The 21614-nt window shown below is 38.5% G+C and overlaps 1 protein-coding gene across 2 annotated transcripts in view; it reads right to left on the reverse strand.

The window, feature by feature from the left end:
- Positions 1-469: 469 nt before the first annotated feature.
- Ube2u (ubiquitin conjugating enzyme E2 U) overlaps positions 470-21614 on the reverse strand; it is a 40722-nt gene continuing 19577 nt past the window's right edge. For both annotated transcript variants that reach the window (XM_090333726.1, XM_090333725.1), the window contains exons 7-10: positions 15369-15463; positions 10141-10222; positions 1864-1958; positions 470-683 (exon numbers count right to left, since the gene is read on the reverse strand). In XM_090333726.1, coding sequence (XP_090189852.1) covers positions 499-683; positions 1864-1958; positions 10141-10222; positions 15369-15463 — 457 coding nt within the window. In that variant the 3' untranslated portion in view covers positions 470-498. The remainder of the gene's footprint in view (positions 684-1863; positions 1959-10140; positions 10223-15368; positions 15464-21614) is intronic.

The following is a 21614-nucleotide window of genomic DNA, read 5'->3' on the forward strand; positions in this document are numbered from 1 at the left end:
CTGCCAAGCACCTAAAGGAGCGTATAATAATACCACCACCAATGGGGATGCAACAGCAACAACCGAGACAGCCCCTGGCTGGACTGACTGAGTTCCAAACAAATGAATTTGAGCTCAAAAATGCAGAGCAGCCGAGCATCAGTAGCTCATGCTGATCATTCTAGCTACTCAGGAAGCTGAGATTTGAGGATCTTGGGCCAGCCAGGGCAGAAAAGTCCCTGTGAGACTCTTATCTCCATTTAACCACTCAAAAACCGTAAGTGGAGCTGTGGTTGAAATAGTACAGAACTATCCCTGAGCACAAAGAGGCTCAGAGACAGCTCCCAAGCCCTGAGGTCAAGCCCAATGACTGACAAAGAAAAAAAATGTGGAGTAAGATATTTACTGATACATACTTGTATTTTTTCTAAAATCAAGGTAAAACCAACATAAAACAAAAATCCAAGAAGCTGAGCTGAAAGTGATTCATTTTTTTTTTTATATCCTGGAGTTGCATTCTCATTCTAAAGAGCCCTCATCCAGGCTGGCACTCCAGTCAACAAGATCCTGCACTTCCTCCTCCCACCTCTCCTGAGGGCTGTCCCAGGCCTGGTCTTGGTTTCCTCTCTTCCTTCTGTCACTCTTTTGGTCTACTGTTTCAGAAGTAATGCCACTAGATGATTCTAATTCTGATGTAGAAGTATCTGTGGTGGGAAATAGAAAAAAAAAAAAGAAGCGAATGGAGTTAGCAGGAAAAAATGATGGAAAGCATGGTGGTAGCTGAATGCTGACAGTCATCTGAGTGATTTCAAGTAAGCTTTAGAAAGTTTTCCAAATTTCATGCTTACAATGATCTTTATCACAACTCATTCTTTCTTTGCTGCTGAATCTTTTCCTTCTTGGCTAATTCGTTCATTGGATTTATATTTACCACCTACCCACTGACTTGTATTTTAGGGAAAGATGTCTGTGAAGTGTAATGGCAAAAAGGTAGGGACTTCGATGCTGTTTTAGTAAAGTAAGTTATAAGGGTTCACATTCTAATTACCTTACATTTTTCTAGATCTTTCTCCAAGGCATATCCTAGAGAGTCCCTACTTTATAATGTGTTTAATTTTAATCCTGGAATAATCTGGATAGTAAAATCTAATATTAAATTTTGTCATGATCTGTAGGATCTAGGTAATGCCAAGGGTTTTTTGGTTGTTGTTGTTTTGTTTTTCTTTTTACATTTGTTTATCAGTTTGGGTTCAGTCAGGAAAACAGCATAATAAGTAATAAAATAGAGCTTTTAAGGGATGATGGCATGGCTTAGTGACAGAATCACCTGCCCAGCAAGTGCAAGGTCCTGAGTTCAAACCCCCTAGTACAACCAACAAGAAAAAAGTGAAGGATTTAATGGAGAAACTAAAGATTATTCAGATATGAGTGGACTCGGGGAAGTGGGGTAATGGAATGTCTGAGATAATAAAGACCATCTGCAGGTACATTATTCTGGTTCACCCACAGGGGGCTAGGAAGTCAGTCAGGCATTAATACATACAGAACTACTCAAAAATTCTTTCTTTCATTTTTAAATAGTTTGGTACTTAGCCTTAAATTTTAAAGCATATTTAACCAATTACAAAGGGAAGTATATTTGAAAGTATAAGAAACCCAATTTTTAGGGGTTTCAACTCTTATGTGAGTGGCTTACTAAATTAATTTTGATAGTTGAAATAAGCATTCAGAGAGAACATACATCTTAAGACTCATACATTCAAACTTATTTGAGCTGAATGAAAATTTCAATTTATCGTTATGAATCATAATTTAGTCCTAAACAAACAACAACAACCAGCACAACAACAAAAAAAATCCTCAAACAATCTGAAGCTAATTTACTTGGAGTTGGGCAGACAGATAATCTTTCGACCCTATAGCTGACTTCTTGAGGCATACTATTTTCTCTAGCAAGCCGATATTTGGTGGTAGCAAACCTGCAAAGAAAACAAGAAGAAAAATCTTAATTCCTAAAAGAATTTTAGGAAGCATGTTTTGGGACGTGTACATTCTATCTGAGCAAAATATATCAGCTAAATGCAATGGAAAAGATAACTAAAACGCAGGCTTTAAATAATGGGTTTAAACATGGTGAATTTCTCACTGTTCAATAATAGGTAGGATGATATTAGTTTAACATGTGCTTCCCAAAAGAATAGTAATCAAAAGGGCAAATAGCAACCTAGGGAAATTTCTTCAAAAGAAATCATATTTTAGGCCAGAAAGCAAACTTTAACAAATATTAAAAAATCGAAATAATTTCTTGTGCATCATTAGCTCATGCAGAATAAAGTTGGAAATCAATAACAAGAAACGATATACAAACATATGGCTATTGAACAATATACATTTGAATAATCAGTGTGTCAGGAAAGAAATCAGAGAGGACATCTTTAGAAATTGTAGAATCAAATGTAAAGGAGACACAGCTTACCTGAACCTTAGGATGCAGAAATTGCCTGCAGTTTCAAAAGAAAAGGCTATAGATATGAGTGCCAACATTAAAAATGAAGAGGCCAGGAACTGGTGGCTCACATCTGGAATGCTAACTTAGGAGGTTGAGATTTTAAGACTTGTGATTTGAATAAAATCAAACAGTGCAGATAAATCCAAGAGATGCTTATTTCCAATTAACTAGCAAAAAGCCATTAATAGAAGTACAGCTCAAGTTATAGAATGCTAGCTAACTAAAAGAGAACATAAGTTCTTGAGTTCAAGCCCTAGTACCAGCACAAAAACAAAATAAAACAAAATGTAGAAAGATCTCAAATAACAAGGTACCTGATGTTTTCTTTTTAACAAGAACAAGCAAAACCCCTAGTGATGAAAAGAAATAATAAAAACAAGGATGAAAATTAGTAAAACAGACACTAAAAGAATACAAAGGATCAATGAAACAAATAGGTTCTTTGAAAAGATAAAACAAGATGATAAAACTTCAGCCAAACTAGACAAAAGGAAGTGAAGACCTCCATCCATCTCGAATTAATTTTTTAAAAGAGATAATTACAACAAATGTCACTGAAATGCAGAGGTTCAGTAGGGATTTTTTTTTGTGTGTGGGTCACGGGGTTTGAACTTGGCCTCGGCACTGTCCGTGAGCTCTTCAGCTCAAGGCTACTGCCCTACCCTTGTGCCAAGCCCCACTTCCCATTTTCTAGAGGTTAACTGGAGATAAGAGTCCCAGGTCCTTTTATGCTGGGGTTGGCTTTGAACCTTGATCCTCAGATCTCAGCCTCCTGAGTAGCTAGGATTACAGGCCTAACTCATCAGCCCTCAGCTCTAAAACTCACTCTTTAACACAAATATTACTATGATATCAAAACCAGATAAAGAGACAACAAAAATGAATACTACAGACCAATTTCCCTGATGAACATAAGTGTCCAATTTCTCAATAAAGTACTTGCCAACTGAACTCCATAATACATTAAAAAGATAATACACCACGATCAAGTTAATGTTATTCCAGTCTTTCAAGGATAATTCAGCATATTTGAATCAAAATCCAGGACAAAAATCTCACGATCCTTTGATAGACATAGAAAGACTGTTGACTAAATTCAACATCACTTTACGATAAAAGTCCAAAGGAAACGAGGAATAGGAGGCTATGTCTTCTCATTATAAAGCCTATACATGACAAACTTATGAGCAACATTATACATATACACTAGGGGAAAACTTAAAGCTTTTCCTCTGGAGTTGGGAATGAGACAAGAATGTCAACTCTTACCAGTCTTGTTTAATTATATGGCTTGAATTCTTAGCTCCCTGCTTCTAACATCCAAGCAGAGACAAAATGAATTGCCAGGCAGAATTATTCTTATTTGCTTGTCACATTTCACTTTTTCAGAGCTTTGTGAATTCTAGGCATATGTTCTACCACCAAGACACCCTCATCCAGAAATTATTTTTGAAGGGATTTTAAAAAATCTTTGTGTATATTGTTTCTTCTATCTTTTATTTTTATTTTTCTATTGAATCTCCTATCATTGACCATAATAGAAGAAACTTCTAATGCTCTTTCTTTGACCACAAGATGGCACTCAAGGTTAATCTTTAGAGAATTAAAAAAAGCTAGCCTTTCTCTATGCAAACTTAGGAAAACAGTGTTTGAATTAAATTACCCTGAAAACATAACACAAATATACATTAAGTGAATGGAGTCAGACTATGTGACTGAATAGGCAAACCAAATATACACACATTAAGAGAAAGATTTCTTACAATTTTTGTAATCTAAAAACATACAAAATCAACCCTAAAGCATTTTAGAAATAATACATACCAACTTTCTATTTAAAAGACAGGACAGCTTGGCACTGGTGGCTCCTGCCCCTAATCCTAGCTAATCAGGAGGCTGAGATCTGAGGATCTCTGTTCAAAGGGAAGTCCTGGAGACTCTTATCTCCAATTAAGCACCAGAAAGCAGGAAGTAGAGCTGTGGCTCTCAGTGTTAGAGCACTAACTAGCCGTGAGCAAAAAGAGCTCAGAGACAGTGCCCGTATTGAGTTCAAACCCCAAGACTGACAAAAAAAGACATTAAGACCAAATTATATTTTACAAATAAAACAAAATTTTATATTAGTATTTGATATAGAACAATTTTTAACAAAGGAAAAAAAGAACATTGTTGAATAACAAAATGTAATACTGACATATACAAACAAATTCATCCACAAAATGTAGATTTGTGGGGACACCTGCATTTTGTACAAATGAGGAAGAACTTGCTTATCATCAATAACTCTGGGCAAACCACTTAATCCTTTTTGTGCCTCTGTGTTGATTTTTGGCAAACCAGAGATGATATCTATCTCCAGGTCTATAAAATACTTTAATGGGTAATGTCATGAGAGGCAAGCCAATGGAACAGAGCAGCAAGGAGCCTGATCTTGAAGCTGTGCCAGCAGTGCAAGTCAAGGGTGGTGATGTGGCATGGAAGTTGATTAGGTGTAGCTTTGAAGGCAGTTATGGCTATTTTTGTGTGTTATGCAGCAGGTGGCTAGCGGTACATAGAGTGGAGAATGCCTTGGGGTATGGTTGGTACTTCTCAGATATCTCTCAGTCAGCGTTCTATCACTGTGACAAAACACCTAAGGTACTCAATTTATAAGGAAGGATTTATTTGGGCTCACAGTCTCAGTGGATGGTCACTTGGTACCACAATTCTGGGCCTATGGCAAGGTCCTAGAACATCATGAGTGTGGAGAACTTCTAATCTCAGGAAGTAAGAGGCAGAAAGGAAGGGACAGAGTTTTGCCTGATGTCCCTTTCAACCGTATGCCCTAATGATCTTATGTTTTCCTCCTAGGCTTCACCTCTTAAACATTCTCTAACCGTCCATTAGTGCCAGGCCTTGATCACATAACCTTCTGAGGGGACACTGAAGACCAGGGTTATAACAACCCTGTATGAAGAAGAGAAATATACTTTTCTAAGATTACATTGAGTAGAAGGCTTCACCAGAATTAATAACTTTGGAAAGCACTCCTGCTGCCAAGGCTTAGACTACTGATACATATTTTTCTGTTATCACATAAAAAATTCACCATGGAGTATGACACACAGTTTTACATGTGCATGAACAAGAGCACTGAAAAGAACAACTGTCGTTACTTTATCGAGAGGAAATCAATGTAAACTATTGATTAGATTCAAGATTTATATTTTGCCATTTCTCAAAAATGTAGCATTTGCATGAACACCCAATCAAAATAATAGGAAAGGAAAAAGAGACCTTAGATGTAAACACTAAAACCAATGATTGGTTAATGAATATTTATGAGTTGATTTTGATGACAGTGAATTTCTATTCATAGTAACTCAGATGCGCTGAATTCAAGAGTTTGCATAAAATATTCATGATAGTCATTTAGACCTCAATCCTTATTTCTGACTAAAACCTAGAATTCTTAATACAGAAAAATAATTCCTACATTATCCTCAGAATGGATCTGAGCCAGGTGTCAGCATTCAGGAAGCTGAAATAGGAAAGCATTGAGTTCAAGACCAGCTGGACCCATGTAGTGAAACTGTGTCAAAAATTCAAGGGGCCAAGAGTGTAGTCTAGTGGTAGAATGCTTGTGTAGCATGCCTGAAGCTATGGGTTCAATTTCTTGGTGCCACATATGCAGAAAAAGCCAGAAGTGATGCTGTGGCCCAAGCCCCATGACTGACAACAATAATGATAATTATAATATTTCAAGAAAGAATGGACATTGAATGACTATAGCCAGCCCTTTTTCTAAAATCACCTGCTTTTGCATTTAATCCCTTCTTAAATGAGGAAAGATAATAGCTACGTATTTTCAGTGAACATTAACTGAATGCCTACTTTTTGTCATGGGCTATGCTAAATGTGGAGAATGCAAGGCTATACTAATGCCATTGCTCTGGGCACTTGAACTAACAGATGAATTTCCACATCGTAGGTGCTAAGAGAGAAGGAGCAGAGGACTGCAGGACAGGAGGAATACAGAAGCAAGAATAAGGACACAGGAAGGCAGGACAGAAACTACAGGAAGAAGAGGGGCTAGAGCTGAGCTGCTTGGGCACATGGGGACCGAGGAAAAGGAAAAAGCAACATTGGCACAATTGGAATAAGTGTGGGTCAAGGTGGAGAGTGTTTTTGAAACAAGGAAATTGTACATTTTTAAAAACATTTCTATCAGAAATGTTTAACCTCTGAAAGTTGGGAAATATGAGCTCATGTGCCCTCTCTTTGGGACTTAGTATTTGTTGAATGCTCTGTGCTAACATCGTATGATTTTAAATATATGATCTTACTCATGAGATTCAATGTCATACAACTTGGCAAAGGTAGGTAATAGCTTTGTTTGACAGATGAGGAAAAATGTTCAGAAAGGGTAAGAATTTCTTCAAAACCTCTGATTCTAAAGCCCCCATGTCTTTGTAAGCCTTTTTCCAAAGAAAGCCGCGGTAGAAAACACATGATTCACAGAGGTTCCTGCGGAGAATTGCTATATACTAGACATCTTATGAAGCACCTTGCATATTTGGATTTTTTTGTAGGCTCACAACCTCTTTGGGAGGTATGTCTGCTTATTAAGTGCCATTTTTTCAAATAACACTGCCACAGAGTTATGACTGGCCAGGATTCAGATCCAGGTGGTCCAGTTTCAGGCTCCTGACTTAAAGTCTTCTCGAGTCTGTCTCTTAACTCAAACCAAATCCCAACTCTATTCTACCAGCCATGGCCACAATAACAAAGATATGGCAGATAAAAAGCACAAGTGGAAAAGAGATCGTAAGTCCCTACATATTAGAGAAAACAATCAACATGGTTCAAGAAGTGACTGATGACAGCGGAAAAATGGCAAGGCAGTGAGAGGAGTGTGGGTCACTGGGGGAAGACAGTTTTCACACAGTGCAGAGTATTTTTAATGTGCAGCTGCTCATTTTGTTGAACAGATGCTGCAAGCACAGTATCTTCAAATATGGATTCAAAACAAATGTGTTGGGCGTAATGGGACATTCCTATAGTCCCTGTATTTGAGAGTGGCAGAAGCATCAAGAGTTCCAGACCAGCCAGAATTACATAGCAAATTCAAGGTTACCCTGAGATATATAGAAAGGACCTCAAAAAAACAAGGGTTGGAGATGTAGCTCGGGACTTGCAAAGGACATGCAATACCCTGGGGTCTGAGCACAGGCAGGCAGGCAGACAGGCAGGAAAAAGAAGGAAGGAAGGAAAGATAGGTGCATTATGTGGCAAATACATGTAGACAATTATTTGCTTATAAAGATTTCTAAGTATTTTCTACTTGAGCCAAGTGTTTTTATCTAACACTTGTGTTGACAAACACAAGAATTGTGGTAACTATCAGAAACCAATTTAGGTTTCATTCTTCATTTTTTTTTGGTGGGTGGGGCTTGAACTCAGCCTAGGCACTGTCCCTGAGCTCTTCAGCTCAAGGCTACTGCCCTATCCCTGGGCCTACCCTTGAGCCAAGCCCCACTTCCAATTTTTTAGAGGTTAATTGAAGATAAGAGTCCCAGGTCCTTTTGTGCCCGGGCTGGCTTTGAACCTTGATCCTCAGATCTCAGCCTCCTTAGTAGCTAGGGAATATAGGCATAAGCCACCACGCCCAGCCTTAAAAATTTTTTGTTATTATACTTCCACCTATTTGCACACTCAAATATTTATTCCACAACAAAATGCAAACAAATGTACATATTTTCTTAACCTTATTTAGAACGTGTTTTTGACTAATCAATTCCATACAAGAAGCCAGTATCATTGGACCCAAATATATTCTTGTCAGCCACCAGATGGCATAAGGTGTGAAAGATTTGCTCTGACAGGGTTGCTACGCACATGATAATTTGACCTACAACTTCAAAATAATGTCTTTGGAAACATGCTCTAGCACTCAAACCACTCACAATTATTTTAGCCAGATGCAGATAAGTTGAAAATGACACAGTTTCGTTTTGTTTTTTTCTAAATTTTTGGGTTCTATGGAACATTGGCATTACATAATTTAGCAACGATCAAACAAACAAAACAAAGCAATTCTGTTAAAGGTAATAAAAAAGGAAGTCACATTGAGGAAAAATTAACCTTATGGTCTAAGTAGGCTTCTCAAACTCTAAAAGAAACTTGAAGCCTGCCTTCCAAGGAGAAAAAAAATACTTGTATTCCTTTACATTTTACTTAATAAAAAAAACTTTTAGTCTGCCCATAATTTATTCTGAAAAGTTATCTCATGAAAAAGCTGTTTTCTACTTTTCTTACAAAAAAATAAAACAAGCCAGGTGCTAGTGGCTCATGCCTGTAATCCTAGCCTGTAATCTTAGGAAGCTGAGATCTGAGGATCAGAGTTCAGGCAAGAAAGTCTGTGAGACGCTTTATCTCCAATAAACTTCTCAGAAAAAGTAAAGTGCTAGCCTTGAACACAAAGAGAGACCTGAGCTCAAGCCCTAGGACTAGCAAAACCAACAATAAGAACAAACAAACACACAAACAAACAGTTGTAGCTGGGTGTCAGTGGTTTATAACTGTAATCTTAGTTTCTCAAAAGGGTGAGACATGAAGGTGGCAACTCAAAGTCAGAATAAAAGTGTGAGATTCACATCCAGTGACGCAGCAAAAGATGGAAGTGGAGCTGTGGTTCAACTAGTAGAATGCTAGCCATTGAGTGAAAAAGCCAAGTAAGAGTCCCTGAGTTCAGGCCCCTGTATCAACACATCAACACACACCACACACACACACACACACACACACACACACACACACACACACACACACACACACAAATAAATAAATAAATAAAAAGTTGCAGAAATAAAAGTAAGAACAATCAACTGAAGCACCAAATATGAAGTTGCAAGTTAAAGGGAAGGAAAATCTATTTTAAGAGTGACTTTTTCCAGACAGGAGCACAGCCTACTGGTAGAGTGCTTGCCTCGCATGCACAAAGCCCTGGGTTTGATTCCTTAATATCATATGTACAGAAAAAGCCAGAAGTGATGCTGTGGCTCAAGTAGTAGAGCTGTAGCCTTGAGAAAGCCAAAAGAAAGTTCCCAGGTCCTGAGTTCCAGCCCCAGAATTAGCAAAAAAAAAGAAAAAAGAGTGACTTTTCCACAAAGCACCAGCTGAGCAGCAAACTAAGTTCAAGGCCTCGAGTTCCAATCTCAGTATTAGGAAAAAGCCTAAGTGGGTTACCTGTAATGCCAACTGCTTAAAGAGGTGGCAGTGAGGAAGACTACAGCTCAAGGCCAGCAATGAACCAAAAACTACTGAGACTGACATCCCAACAAATACGCCAGATATGATAGAATGCATCTAGAACCCCAAATCCAATCAGATAGAGAAATAGGTAGGTGGATCTAGGTTTGTGGCCATTGATGGGCAAAAACCCATAACTCCCTCTGAAAAATAAGATAATAAAAAGAACTAAGGGCATGGTTCAAGTGATAGAGCACCTCTCTAAGCAAGATTGAGGCTTTGAGTTCAAACTGCAGTTAACACTAATTTTTAAAATATAATGAAAAGCTATGCATTGTTATTACCAAAAGTTCAGCTAGCTTATAGAAAGTCGAATAACAAACATTTCAAAGTCATGGAAGCAAGAGTCTAGGATTTCTTACTTCAACTTCCATTCTTTAGGACAATGCAGATCCATTTTCTTCCATTTGTAATACTTTCCAAGGAAATTTGGATCTTCAAGCACTGAAATTAGAAGATTGAGAAGAGAAGCTATAAATACATTCCTTAAGTTAGAAATCAAAAACAATTCACTTCTTATTGCGTCAGACATACGGCAATCACATCAAGTATATAGCTTGAGTCATGATTCACTGGGCAGAGACTTCCCAAACTTCTTCCTTTATATTGGAGCTTTGTAATATTTAATATTGCTTGAAATAAGTAGACTGTGACTTGGAAATTGTTTTCATTACAATGACATTCATTTCTATATCATTTATGTTATTAGATAACATTTATGGTAAACAACTATTTGGGATGGAATTCCTACTGGTTTAAATAGCCCACACTAAAATGGAGTCCATCATGCTAAATGCCTGGAAGTCAAGTAGAAACTTTAAGGAAGCAGGAAAATGCCTAAGCAGAACAGTTTCTCCCAATACAGGAAATTCATAGCATCCCATCAGAAGGGGCCTGCTAAAACTGAATACACTGCTACCTCTAGAGGAACACTTACTTATGCTTTAAGTGAGATGCTACCCAGTTCAAGAACTGATAATTAAAGCCAACAAGAGTTTTACATATGTCTATGTTTTGGTGGGACTTTTTTTAAGCAAATAGTAATAAAGTATTAGATAATTTATATTAAAACATAGATATTATCATTGAACAATTTTCTAATTTAGCCCTACGAATAGAAAAAGGTATTTGGGGATTGAAAGTCACATCACAGATTTCCTTTTTCTTCTTTGCTGAGGATAACCCCAGGGCCATCTACATGGGAGGCCAAGCACTCTTATGACTCATCTACACCAGGGAATTTTTATTGTCTCCTCAGGTGGTTCTAATGGCAGCCAAGACTGCCACTACAGTGGAGACAGACACATGGCCTCCTGCATCTCAGTGCATGTGGGGCACACTTGCCCTCCCTGTGGGCTCAAGGAGTCACAGAATGAAAAGTCTCTAAGGGTGAAAGCAAGCATCCTGGTGATGCTTCAGGCTGTCTGGCTTTTCCTGATGACAGCAGACAAACACGAGGAAGCCTATGCTCAGTCCTGCAGAGCACACTGGTGTGAGGAACTCTCTTCCTCTCACATAAACATTTCCTTATGGGGATCACATTCTGTTGTGAAGGAGACATTCTTATAACCATATGCATTTGTTCCTTCCCTGCCAGACCTTTTACTTGACCTTCGTTAGTGATGGCCAGAAAATAGTGCATTCATGGTGTGCTTCCTCACAGGAGGGCCTGTGATTGGGAACCAAAAATTGCCTGTGCATTCTTCGGTCTGAATGTCAATTGTGCACTATACTGAGATAATTTGTAGTCACATTATAAAGGCAAGATAGAATGATATAACAAATGTTGAGTTAAAAGATCTGGCTTAGGTTGGAAGTTTGGCCTAGTGGTAGTGTTTGCCTAGCATGCACGAAGACCTGGGTTCGAGTCCTTGGTACTACATACATAGAAAAAAGCCAGAAGTGGTGCTGTGGCTCAAGTGGTAGAGTTCTAGCCTTGAGGAAACCCACGGATAGTGCTCAGGCCCTGAGTTCAAGGCCCAGGACTGGGGAAAAAAATCTGGCTTATGTCCCTGGACTACAGTTTTGTTTTTTTTTTAATGAAGAATTGGCTTATTTCTTGAACTCTGTGTGCTAGATTATGTTCTAAGTACATTGACTCTGTGAGGTATTATGATTCTCTATGAGTTGTTGTGATTCTACTTGGATCTTATAGACAAGAAAATAGGGCCACAGATAGGTAAGTAAGGAAGCTTATCTCATTGATAAGCATGGTGATTTACCTATAATCCGAGCTACTTGAAAGGAAAAGGTTAAGAGGCTTATGATTTGAGGCCACCCTGGACAAAGAGAAAGTGAGACTCAATCTCAATAAAACAAGGTATGATGGAATGAGCCGGCAATCCCAGCTATACGCAAGGCTTAAATAGTAGGGTCATAATCCAGGCTAACCCAGGCTAAAATGGAAGATCTTATGAGAAAAATAAAGTAAAGCTAAAAGATCTGAGGATGTAGCTCAAGTGGTAGAAAACTCAAACTCCAGGTCAAAAGCATTAACAAAACATACTTTATGCCATATAGATTGTTAATGTCAGAGCCAGGATTAAACTCTAGCAATCTTGCTGTGGAAGTTATTTTCTTTACTAATACATGATACTCTTGTTCACATATATAGTCTTAGTTAAATTACATAGTAATCTCTGATCTTTGTTTTCCTTTCTGTAAAATAGGGTAATACTACTAATGTCCATGTCACAGGATTAGTATACCACTGGGCACAAGATACATTCTACATTCAGTAAATAGCAGTGGATAAATAAAATTATACTCAAGCCAAGGCACAGGAGGCTCATGCTTATAATCTTAGCGCCTGAGGAGGCTGATACCTGAGGATCTTGATTCAAAACCAGTCCAGGCAGGAAAGTCCATGAGACTCTTATCTGCAATTAATCACCAAAGAGCCAGAAGTAGAGCTGTGGCTCAAGAAGCAGCATGCTGGTCTTGAACAAAAAAGCTCAAGGACAGCACCCAAGCCCTGAGCTCAAGCCCCAGAACTGGCACCATAAAACAATTTCCCCTCCAAAAAGGAGAACCCTAAATGTGATCACATAAAAGACAGCAAAAGAATTTTTAACCCAAATCAAACATTAGTATTCAATGTTCATAAAACAAAATGATTTTGAGCCAGGTGCTGGTAGCTCACACCTGTAATTTTAGTTACTCAAGAAACTGAGATCTGAGGATCTCAGTTGGAAACCAGCAAGGACAGGAATGTCCATGAGCCTTTTATTTCCAATTAACTACTAGAAAACCAGAAGTGGTGCTATGGCTCAAGTGGTAGAGTGTTAGTCTTGGGCACAGTGTCCAGGCCCTGAGTTCAAGCTCCAGGACCCGCAAAATAACAGTAACAATAGTAATAATAAATATTTTAAAATATATACATTGAGTTTAATAACCTTACTGATATGAATGTAGCCATAGAAAATGAAGTTATTGCAAGTTTCCTTTTTTTAAATTTCTGAGTTGTTGAAGAAGCATTCTACAATGTAAAAGCTTCATCTTTATTACTGCCAGGAAATTAGCCATTCAGAAAGATAGTATTGGATTTCACCCAGCTGAGCTATCAAAAACCAAAATGGCCAGCAACACATGGGAAGTTTAATATTTAATATTTTTGAAAGAAGTATTGGTTATTATTGAAGGAAAGCTCTTGAAACTTTCCCATAACAATCCCAACAAAAAATGGGGCAGAGGTTGTGAAATCTGGCACAAAGTTTCAAAGTCTCAGAAATTCTTAGCTAGAGAATTACCAAGCTATTGTCTTTACAGAATGGGGTAAGCTCTGTGCTAGGTTAGTGACAGAGAAGCAACAAAACTAAAGGCTTTAGGACTCATACTCTTAGGGAAGAAACTATAGTTCATGAACATTATTTCCTTTCATTTTTTAATTACTCTGAATTGGAAGACAATCACTCCAAATCTCTTTGTCTTTAGGTAATGCTTTTATTCTTACTTTTTTTGGCTAAGAATTCAGTGCTCCTGCACTATTCTAATAAGTGCCAGCTTATGATAAGCTAACTGAAGGTTTTCTTTGACTCAGTTTCTAAAGTGTATCCAGTAATGTCACTGAGTTTGTGCAATGAGGGCCTGGGCTGGGCCTACAACTGAGCTGTCAGTGTCTCCCTTATAGCAGTTATTCAAATGTGTTTGCTGAATAGCCTAAGCGGTGCCCACCATGTACCTCTGAAATGAAAATATTCATGTATTCTAATCCTGGAAAAAAGGAAATTCTTTGTTCTGAAATAATTGCTAAAGTCTGTGTACCTAAAACATGAGCACATGTAACAATAACAACAACTGTTATAGGTAGTGCTGGGGTTCGAACTCAAGGCCTGTGCCTTCGACTCTGATTTTTTGCTGGTGAATTTAGGTATGAAATCTCATAGATTTTTTTTTCCTTCAAACTACAGTCCTTCAGATCTCAGCTTCTTGAATAGCTAGGATTACAAGCCTGAGCCATGGGCACACTGCACTTAGACTTTTGGTTGATCATTAATCTATAGTGAGAATAGCATAGCATAATCACAAATTTGACCTCCTGAAGGAACATGAGATTTCTTCTTTATCAATGTACATTAACCATACAAAGTAGAAGTGGAGGAGAAAGGTATTCCTAACATTGTGAGTAAAGAAAGCTTAATAAGAGAGACTAAAAGGTATAGAAAACTTCTAAAGGGTTGGCCTATTGAAGACAATGTCAAAATGGTGACCTATTTGTAATCAAAAGATGGGGTGGAAAGGACGAGAGAATGAAAGAATTCATGTGGGAATGCCTGCAATATGACATGCCTCTAATAGGTGTAGGTGAAATTTTCCGTGAACAGCCGTAAATGTGCATGCAGAATTCCAAAGAACCATCTGGCTGGAAAAGTACCCTTTAGTCTCATGGCAGGGGTAGAAAGGATTGGAACAGGACTTCTGGTTGTAATAGAGTGTTTAGGAAAAAAGAAGAAAAAGCAAAGCTGTAGAGTGTCATGTAAGTCAAGAACATAGCCAATGAGAACACAGGAAAGGATTGACCAGTCATCACTGCATCTGGGGATCACAAAGTTATGGCTCATTTCTGTTCACCAGCTTGCTGAGGCAAAAATCACATTCCAGCATAGCCTCCTGTGATCCATAGCATGAAATCATATCCTACAGATCAAGTCAACACAAGCAGCAAGTTGTCCCCTCTGCCATTCTGTCTTCATGGTTTCTGTTTCTAACACACAATGACAGTCACTTAGATCGACATGACTGAATGGCCCTAGACTCTTACATTTCCTGGCTCAGAGGACAACTTCAGCCATGAAGCCTCCTTTACAGGGTAAAGGGAGTTAAGTAAACCTTACAAATTTCAAAACTTCACCTTTTATTTCCCCAATTGCCTATTCTCTTTTCTAATTTTTAACCAGATTTCAGTCTAGGGCTTTAGCCAAAAGAGGATCTAAATTACTAGTTGTTGAATGACAAGTATGGCATCAACAGAGATGTTACCTCTCTGAAATAGCAGGTCTGTGTCTATAGTCTTCGAAAGCAACACAAGCTGAAGATGTTGCACAGATTAAAATATACTAAAAGTACATAGGTTGTGGCTAGATCACCTTACATGTATTTCTGTGGTGCTCTGTGGCTTTGGATGTGGCGATTTCAGACCACATCTTGTAGTAATCTTGAAATGTGACTACTGGAATGTTTCCGAAACTATAAACAAAAATCAGACAATAGGTACTTTGGTTTTTTTAATCATTTTTTTATCAGAATGGTCTCTTCAGTTAATATCTTGTCATGAAACATTTCATTGACACACAAATTCCAATATACTTTTCTTTTTGCAGAGACTAGGGCTTTAACTCAAGGTGCCATGCTCTCATCTGGCATTTTTGTTGCCAGTCCTGGGGTTTGAACTCAGGGTCTGGGCACTTTTCTTCAGCGTTTTTGCTCAAGGCTAGTGCTCTACCACCTGAGCCTCAGCATCACTTTTGGCTTTTTCTGTGTATGTGGTGCCTAGGAATCAAACTCAGGTTTTTGTGCATGCAAAGCAAGCACTCTTACCACTAGGCCACCCTCCAGGCCTCATTTGGCATTTTTGCTCAGGGTCAGTCTCTACCATTTATATCATGCCACCTGTCTGGTATTTTTTGCTATTAACTGGAGATGGAGTCTGGAAGACTTTTCTGCCCAGGCTGACTTCCAACTGTGATTCTCCAATCTCAGCTGGCCAAAAGGCTAGGATTACAAGCACAAGCCATCAGCACCAATTCACTAATAAGTGAATCCAACACAAATTCAACCTCTGATGAAGACAAACCAAAGGAAGAAAACCTGCCCAATTCAGTTTTCAGCAATAAAAGTAAATATTCTTCTATGTGTATATTATGAAAAGAAAAGAAAGTTTAGGATGTCTATCTTTGATGACCAACTCTAAAAAGAATGTTAACTTAAATGTTATGTATATACATTTCCTCATTCTATAAGGAATGATTTCCCTGCATTACCTGTCCAACTTTTTTTTTTTTTTTTTGCCAGTCCTGGGCTTGAGCTCAGGGCCTGAGCACTGTCCTTGGACTTTCTCAAGGCTAGAGCTCTACCACTTGAGCCTCAGCACCACTTCCGGCTTTTTTCTATGTATGTGGTACCGAGGAATCAAACCCGGGTCTTCATGCATGCTAGGCAAGCACTTTAACCACCAGGCCAAACTCCCGGCCCAGGAGGCTGTCCAACTTTTTATAGTATTACATTTTTTCTTTCTTATTAGGAGGAGAGAATAAAAACATGAGACTGAAAAATAATCTGTTTCTAATATCCCAGCTTCTACATTTCCTTCTCTTAATTTTTCTTACTATGTAATAATGAATAGAACAAAGGCTATTAAGTATTTAAAAAATGAAACACTGACTCACATCTGTAATCCTAGCTACTTAAGAGGCTGAGATCTGAAGATCACTGTTCAAAGCCAGCATGAGAAGAAAATCTAGGATACTCTTAGGATTAATTAACCAACAAAAATTTTAAGCAGAACTGTGGTTCAAGTAATAAGATACTAACTAGCCTTGATCAAAAGAGCTAAGGGATAGTGCCCAGGTCCCGAGTTCAGGCCCTGGAGTTCAAGCCTGAGCACCAGCATGCACACAAAATAAACACATATATTAAGAACTTAATGATTAAAAAAGAGAGCTTCTAGCCTCTTAAATGCATAGCAAGTATTTTTTTATCACAATTTTTTTTGAACACAGAGATTTTGAACTTTCAAGAAGTTCAAAAAGGTTACTTAGAGATATTTTTCAGACACATGAAATCACCAATTAACTGATTTAAACAGATACTTATGCATCAGAATATAATGAGCCTTACAGGGTTTCTCCAATTTAAGTTCCTTAGTCATAGGAAGAGCAGATCCTTTTTCAGTTAGAGTAAGTACATTAGCATTAATTTTTATGATCAAAAGAACCTTAAGGTAAACATTTGAAATGAATGTAGCAATACCTAAGGATCTAAGTACACTCATTTGTTTAAATAACAATTAAACACCTGACTTAAGACTAACATTTTTTAAAATGTGTCATTACTTTTTTCAACCACATTTAAGGAAAGCCCTAAAACTTCATGAAGATCAATGAATCATGCTATTATTGTTTCAAGAGCTGCCTGTGGTGTTTCACACCACTAAACGATATACTAAACTAACATTAATTTGCCATTGAGAAGTTTCTGCATTTGGCAATTCAGGTAACAGTATGAAAGGCAACATTGTATCTCCAGCATGAAAAAGCTTGTGATCAATTTGCTGTCACAGGTCATTTGGCAGACAACAATGACCTTAGAGGAAGGAAACTGTCAACACACTGTCTCCTGAAAAAAAAACCCACCATCTTCAGTCACAATTGTCCTCATTGTTTTTTGTCTGTTTGACTATGACCCCTGGCCCTCTCCTTTCCCAGGGGTATCCTGTTCAATTTCAAACAGCCTTCAGGAGCTTTCTTTTCTTTCTTTCAGAATAATTAAAAATATTACCCTACAAGGTATAAAAACTTTAGTTAGCTTGACTATACACAGCAGAATATCTTAAAGCCTTGAGAACACTTTTATTTTCAATTCTACAAAGGAAGCAGCCATTTAAGAGACTAGTGTTCAGAATAGCAATATTATAAATACTATTCAGCTTATAGGGATATATCTAGTATGAAATCCAAGTGTCTACAGCATCAACCATTAACAAAGATTTATTGAATGTTATCAGTGTTGTTTGAAATAGGAAAATGTAGAAGACATAATTCGTAAGTGAATATTAGAGCTTATTATCCTGTTGGGAAAATACATACCTAGATTTATGAAAAAGAGTGTCTATCTGAAAAAAACTGAGTGTTACATGGTTTAACATTTTGATATTGTACTACATTACCAGATACTTCTTCCACAGTGACAATAAGCAAAAATCATTGGAGGAGAGAATTACTTTCTAACTTTTATTTGGGAGGCAGCAAGGAAAAAGTCACGGGTACAAATCTGAAAAAAAGGAGTAGCCAGGTGCTCTAGTGGCTCACACCTGTAATCCTAGCTACTCAGGAGGCTGAGATCTGATGATCATGGTTCAAAACCAATCAGGGCAGAAAAAAAATCTGTGAGAGGGCTGGGAGTTTGACCTAGTGGTAAAATGCTTGCCTAGTATGCACAGGCTCAATTCCTTGGTACCACATACATGGAAAAAGGTGGAAGTGGTGCTGTGGTTCAAATGGAGCTCAAGGACAGTGCCCAGGCCCTGAGTTCAAGTCCCAGAACTGGCTAAAAAAAATGAGGCATCTTAGACAGAGGACCCAGCATCACCACAGCCTTCTCGGGAAGGAATAAGGCATGAGCAGGCATATACAGGAGAGGGTGTGTTGTGTTTATTGGGGGAAAGGATGAATGTGGAGAAACTGGAGTGAGTAGAAGGGGAGGGGTGGGGAGGGAAGGAGAATGGACAGGACAGGGGGAGGAAATAGATCTAAGATAGTGCTAAGGAATCTACACCTGACAGGGTATGAAGACCAAATAGTATTCTCAATTCCAAACACTAGGTTCACTGTTAATAGAAAGCATCAGGAGGGTCTGAAGTAAAATATGAGTTTAATTTTAGACATGGGCCTTACGTGATGAGAGGATAGACAAGTCAAAGTGACCTTTAGGGGTGTGATTGAGAAATGGGGAGCGAGAAAGAGAGATTTGGGTCAAATCAACATGCAGGCTGATAGATGAGGCCTGAGGGAAAAAATCACCCGAAAAGAGTGTTTAGAAAAGAAAGCATGGGCACTACCTCCTAGTTAAGGGGAGCCAGTGAGGAAAAGAAGGTTTCACTAAAGGAAAAAAAATAACAGTTGTGCTGTTTTCTGGAAGCAGTGTTGCATGGAGGGAGAAGGAGTGTGGTGGGTGCATGCATAAGCATGGGGGGAGTGGTTTAACCCCAGTGCTTGAACTCATGAACAACTCTGGTTGGAGCCTTCTCACCATCATGGCCTACGCCTTGGTATCTCAATGGAGATGGCAGGATCTAGACTCACTAAACTAAAAAATAAAAATCAAAGTAAAACTTTCATCTTCTGTTCTTCTTAAACACATTATTTGTATCTTCTTATATTATAGATATTTCATGATAGGTTGATATCAAACCTTTCAAATAAATTCAATGCAAAATGACAAACAAGGATTGGGAGAGAGAATGAGAGGAGAGAAACAATATTCACATAACTTAATATATATTATTTTATCCTAAGTAATCACTTATTGGTATTGATGTACTGCCATACTGAATTCATAAGTGAAACCTTATCATCCAGATTATAGGGATGCATATATATATATGCATATATATATGGGGTTTCGGGTTATTTGGGCTTTGGTGAGGGGTCTTGAAACATATGCCTATCCAATAAGTGGGATATCTGTCTGCAGCAGAATGTGCAAAACATGTGTGTTTCCCTTGGCTAGAAGGCTCTCTTCACCTACTTTACAGGTGAGCTTCTACTCTGCCTTTCCACTTCCCTCCTAACACCTTTCCAAGGCTTAGAAAGCCATTTCTTCCTCTATTATTTCCTCTTTCCCTTTCATACACTATATTCTATTTAAAAGTAAAATATAAGCAATAAATAGATATGGCTCAATAGGACATTTAAAAAAGAAGCTTCATGCCTATAATCTCAGCTACTCAGGAGGTAGAGAATGAGAGGAGGATCATAGCTCCAAGCGAGCCTAAGCATATCAGTTAGCAAAAGGCATCAACTCATGTTGATGAGTGTGTGTGCCTGGAGTTTGTGTGTCTAATCCCAGACACAGGTAGGAGGACTGTGAGACCCTATCTGAAAAATAACTAAAGCAAAAAGGAGTGAGTGCCTCTCAAATGGTAGAGCATCTATCTAGAAAGCACAAGATCCTGAGTTCAAATGTTAGCATTCTCTAAAAGGAGAAAGGAAGGGAGGGAGGAAGAGAGGGAAAAAGGGAGAGGGAGGAAGAAGATAGGTTCAGAGATAGATAACTTGGTGAAAAAATTAAGTCTTTTAACAGGATTCCGAGGCCACATTAAAAGCCACAGGGGAAGAAGTTTCTGCTCAATATGACCCACTTTCACTGAATCTGACCTTAACATTCCTCAAATTCCTGCTGTGACTTTTCAGCTGTGTCCTCTGTTGGAAGAGGTTCTCTCTGTTAGTGTTCAGGGACCAATAGTCAGTCCTGCTCCCTATCCTGTTCCCTCTTCAGAAGAGTGTAACTCTCATGAGGTTAGGAACAGAAATGACCCAGGTGAGTCTCCTGCACTTGGACACAATGGGCAGCACAGAACGTAAGTCCAGTGGATGTTTATTTAAGAAGCCCTAAACACATAAGTACAATTTCCCAAGAAATTGAACCTGCCCATCATTGTAACTGTTGTCCTGTAGGTCCTGGCAGATATACTAGCTGACTAGTACAGCTATGTGCTGGGCTGCCCATGAAGGGTGTTGCTGTACATTAACAATGTATTTCAGTGACAGCAGTGCCTCTAGTGGCACAGGCACAGACCCTTCAAGGCGTGTCCAGTGCCATTTTACAAATAGGAGCCACTAAGGTAAGGTTATCTAGTTTTTGTTTATAAAAGACTAATCAACGTAACCTGAACTAAATCAAGCTGTATTTTGACACTAGTTTGGTTTTTGACATGTGACTAGCTGCCAAAGCTGACGAGAAAGTAAAAGAAAGTAAATGCTGCATAACCATACCTGAGACTCCAGACCTATACCTTGTTCAAGGAATTCAAGACCCAGGCCACGGTGTTGGGTTATGGCTTCTACACAGATGCTTACAGTTCTCCAGAGAGTGCTGGGCACGTGGGCTCACACCTGTAATCCTAGCAACTCAGGAGGCTGAGATCTGAGGATTGTGATTCAAAGCCAGCCCATGCACTAAAAAGTTCATGAGACTCCAATTAACAACCAGAAAACTGGAAGTGACACTGTGGCTCAAGAGGTGGAGTGGTAGCCTTGAGCTGAAATGCTCAGGGACAGAGCCCAGGCCCAAAGTTCAAGTCCCACGACTAACAGCAAAAAAAATAAAAAGAAAAAGCTTAATTTTCCTGAGAAAGCTCATTTTTTCCTCCTACATTGCTTAGATTGCTGTTATATAACAATAAGCTGTACTCATACTGCAATGACTACATTTTCTCCCCTTAATACTCAAAATAGATCAAGCACCAGTGGCTCGCCTCCATAATCCTAGCTACTCAGGAGACAGAGGAACATGATTCAAAACCAGCACCATTTAAAGCTGGAAGAAGAGCTGTAGTTCAAGGGGTAAAGCATTAGTCTTGAATGAAAAAGTTAAGGGATAGTGCCCAGACCCTGAGTTT

Source organism: Megascapheus bottae, chromosome 6, assembly GCF_031878675.1.
Source record: "Megascapheus bottae isolate mThoBot1 chromosome 6, mThoBot2.hap1, whole genome shotgun sequence".
Lineage (NCBI taxonomy): Eukaryota > Metazoa > Chordata > Mammalia > Rodentia > Geomyidae > Megascapheus > Megascapheus bottae.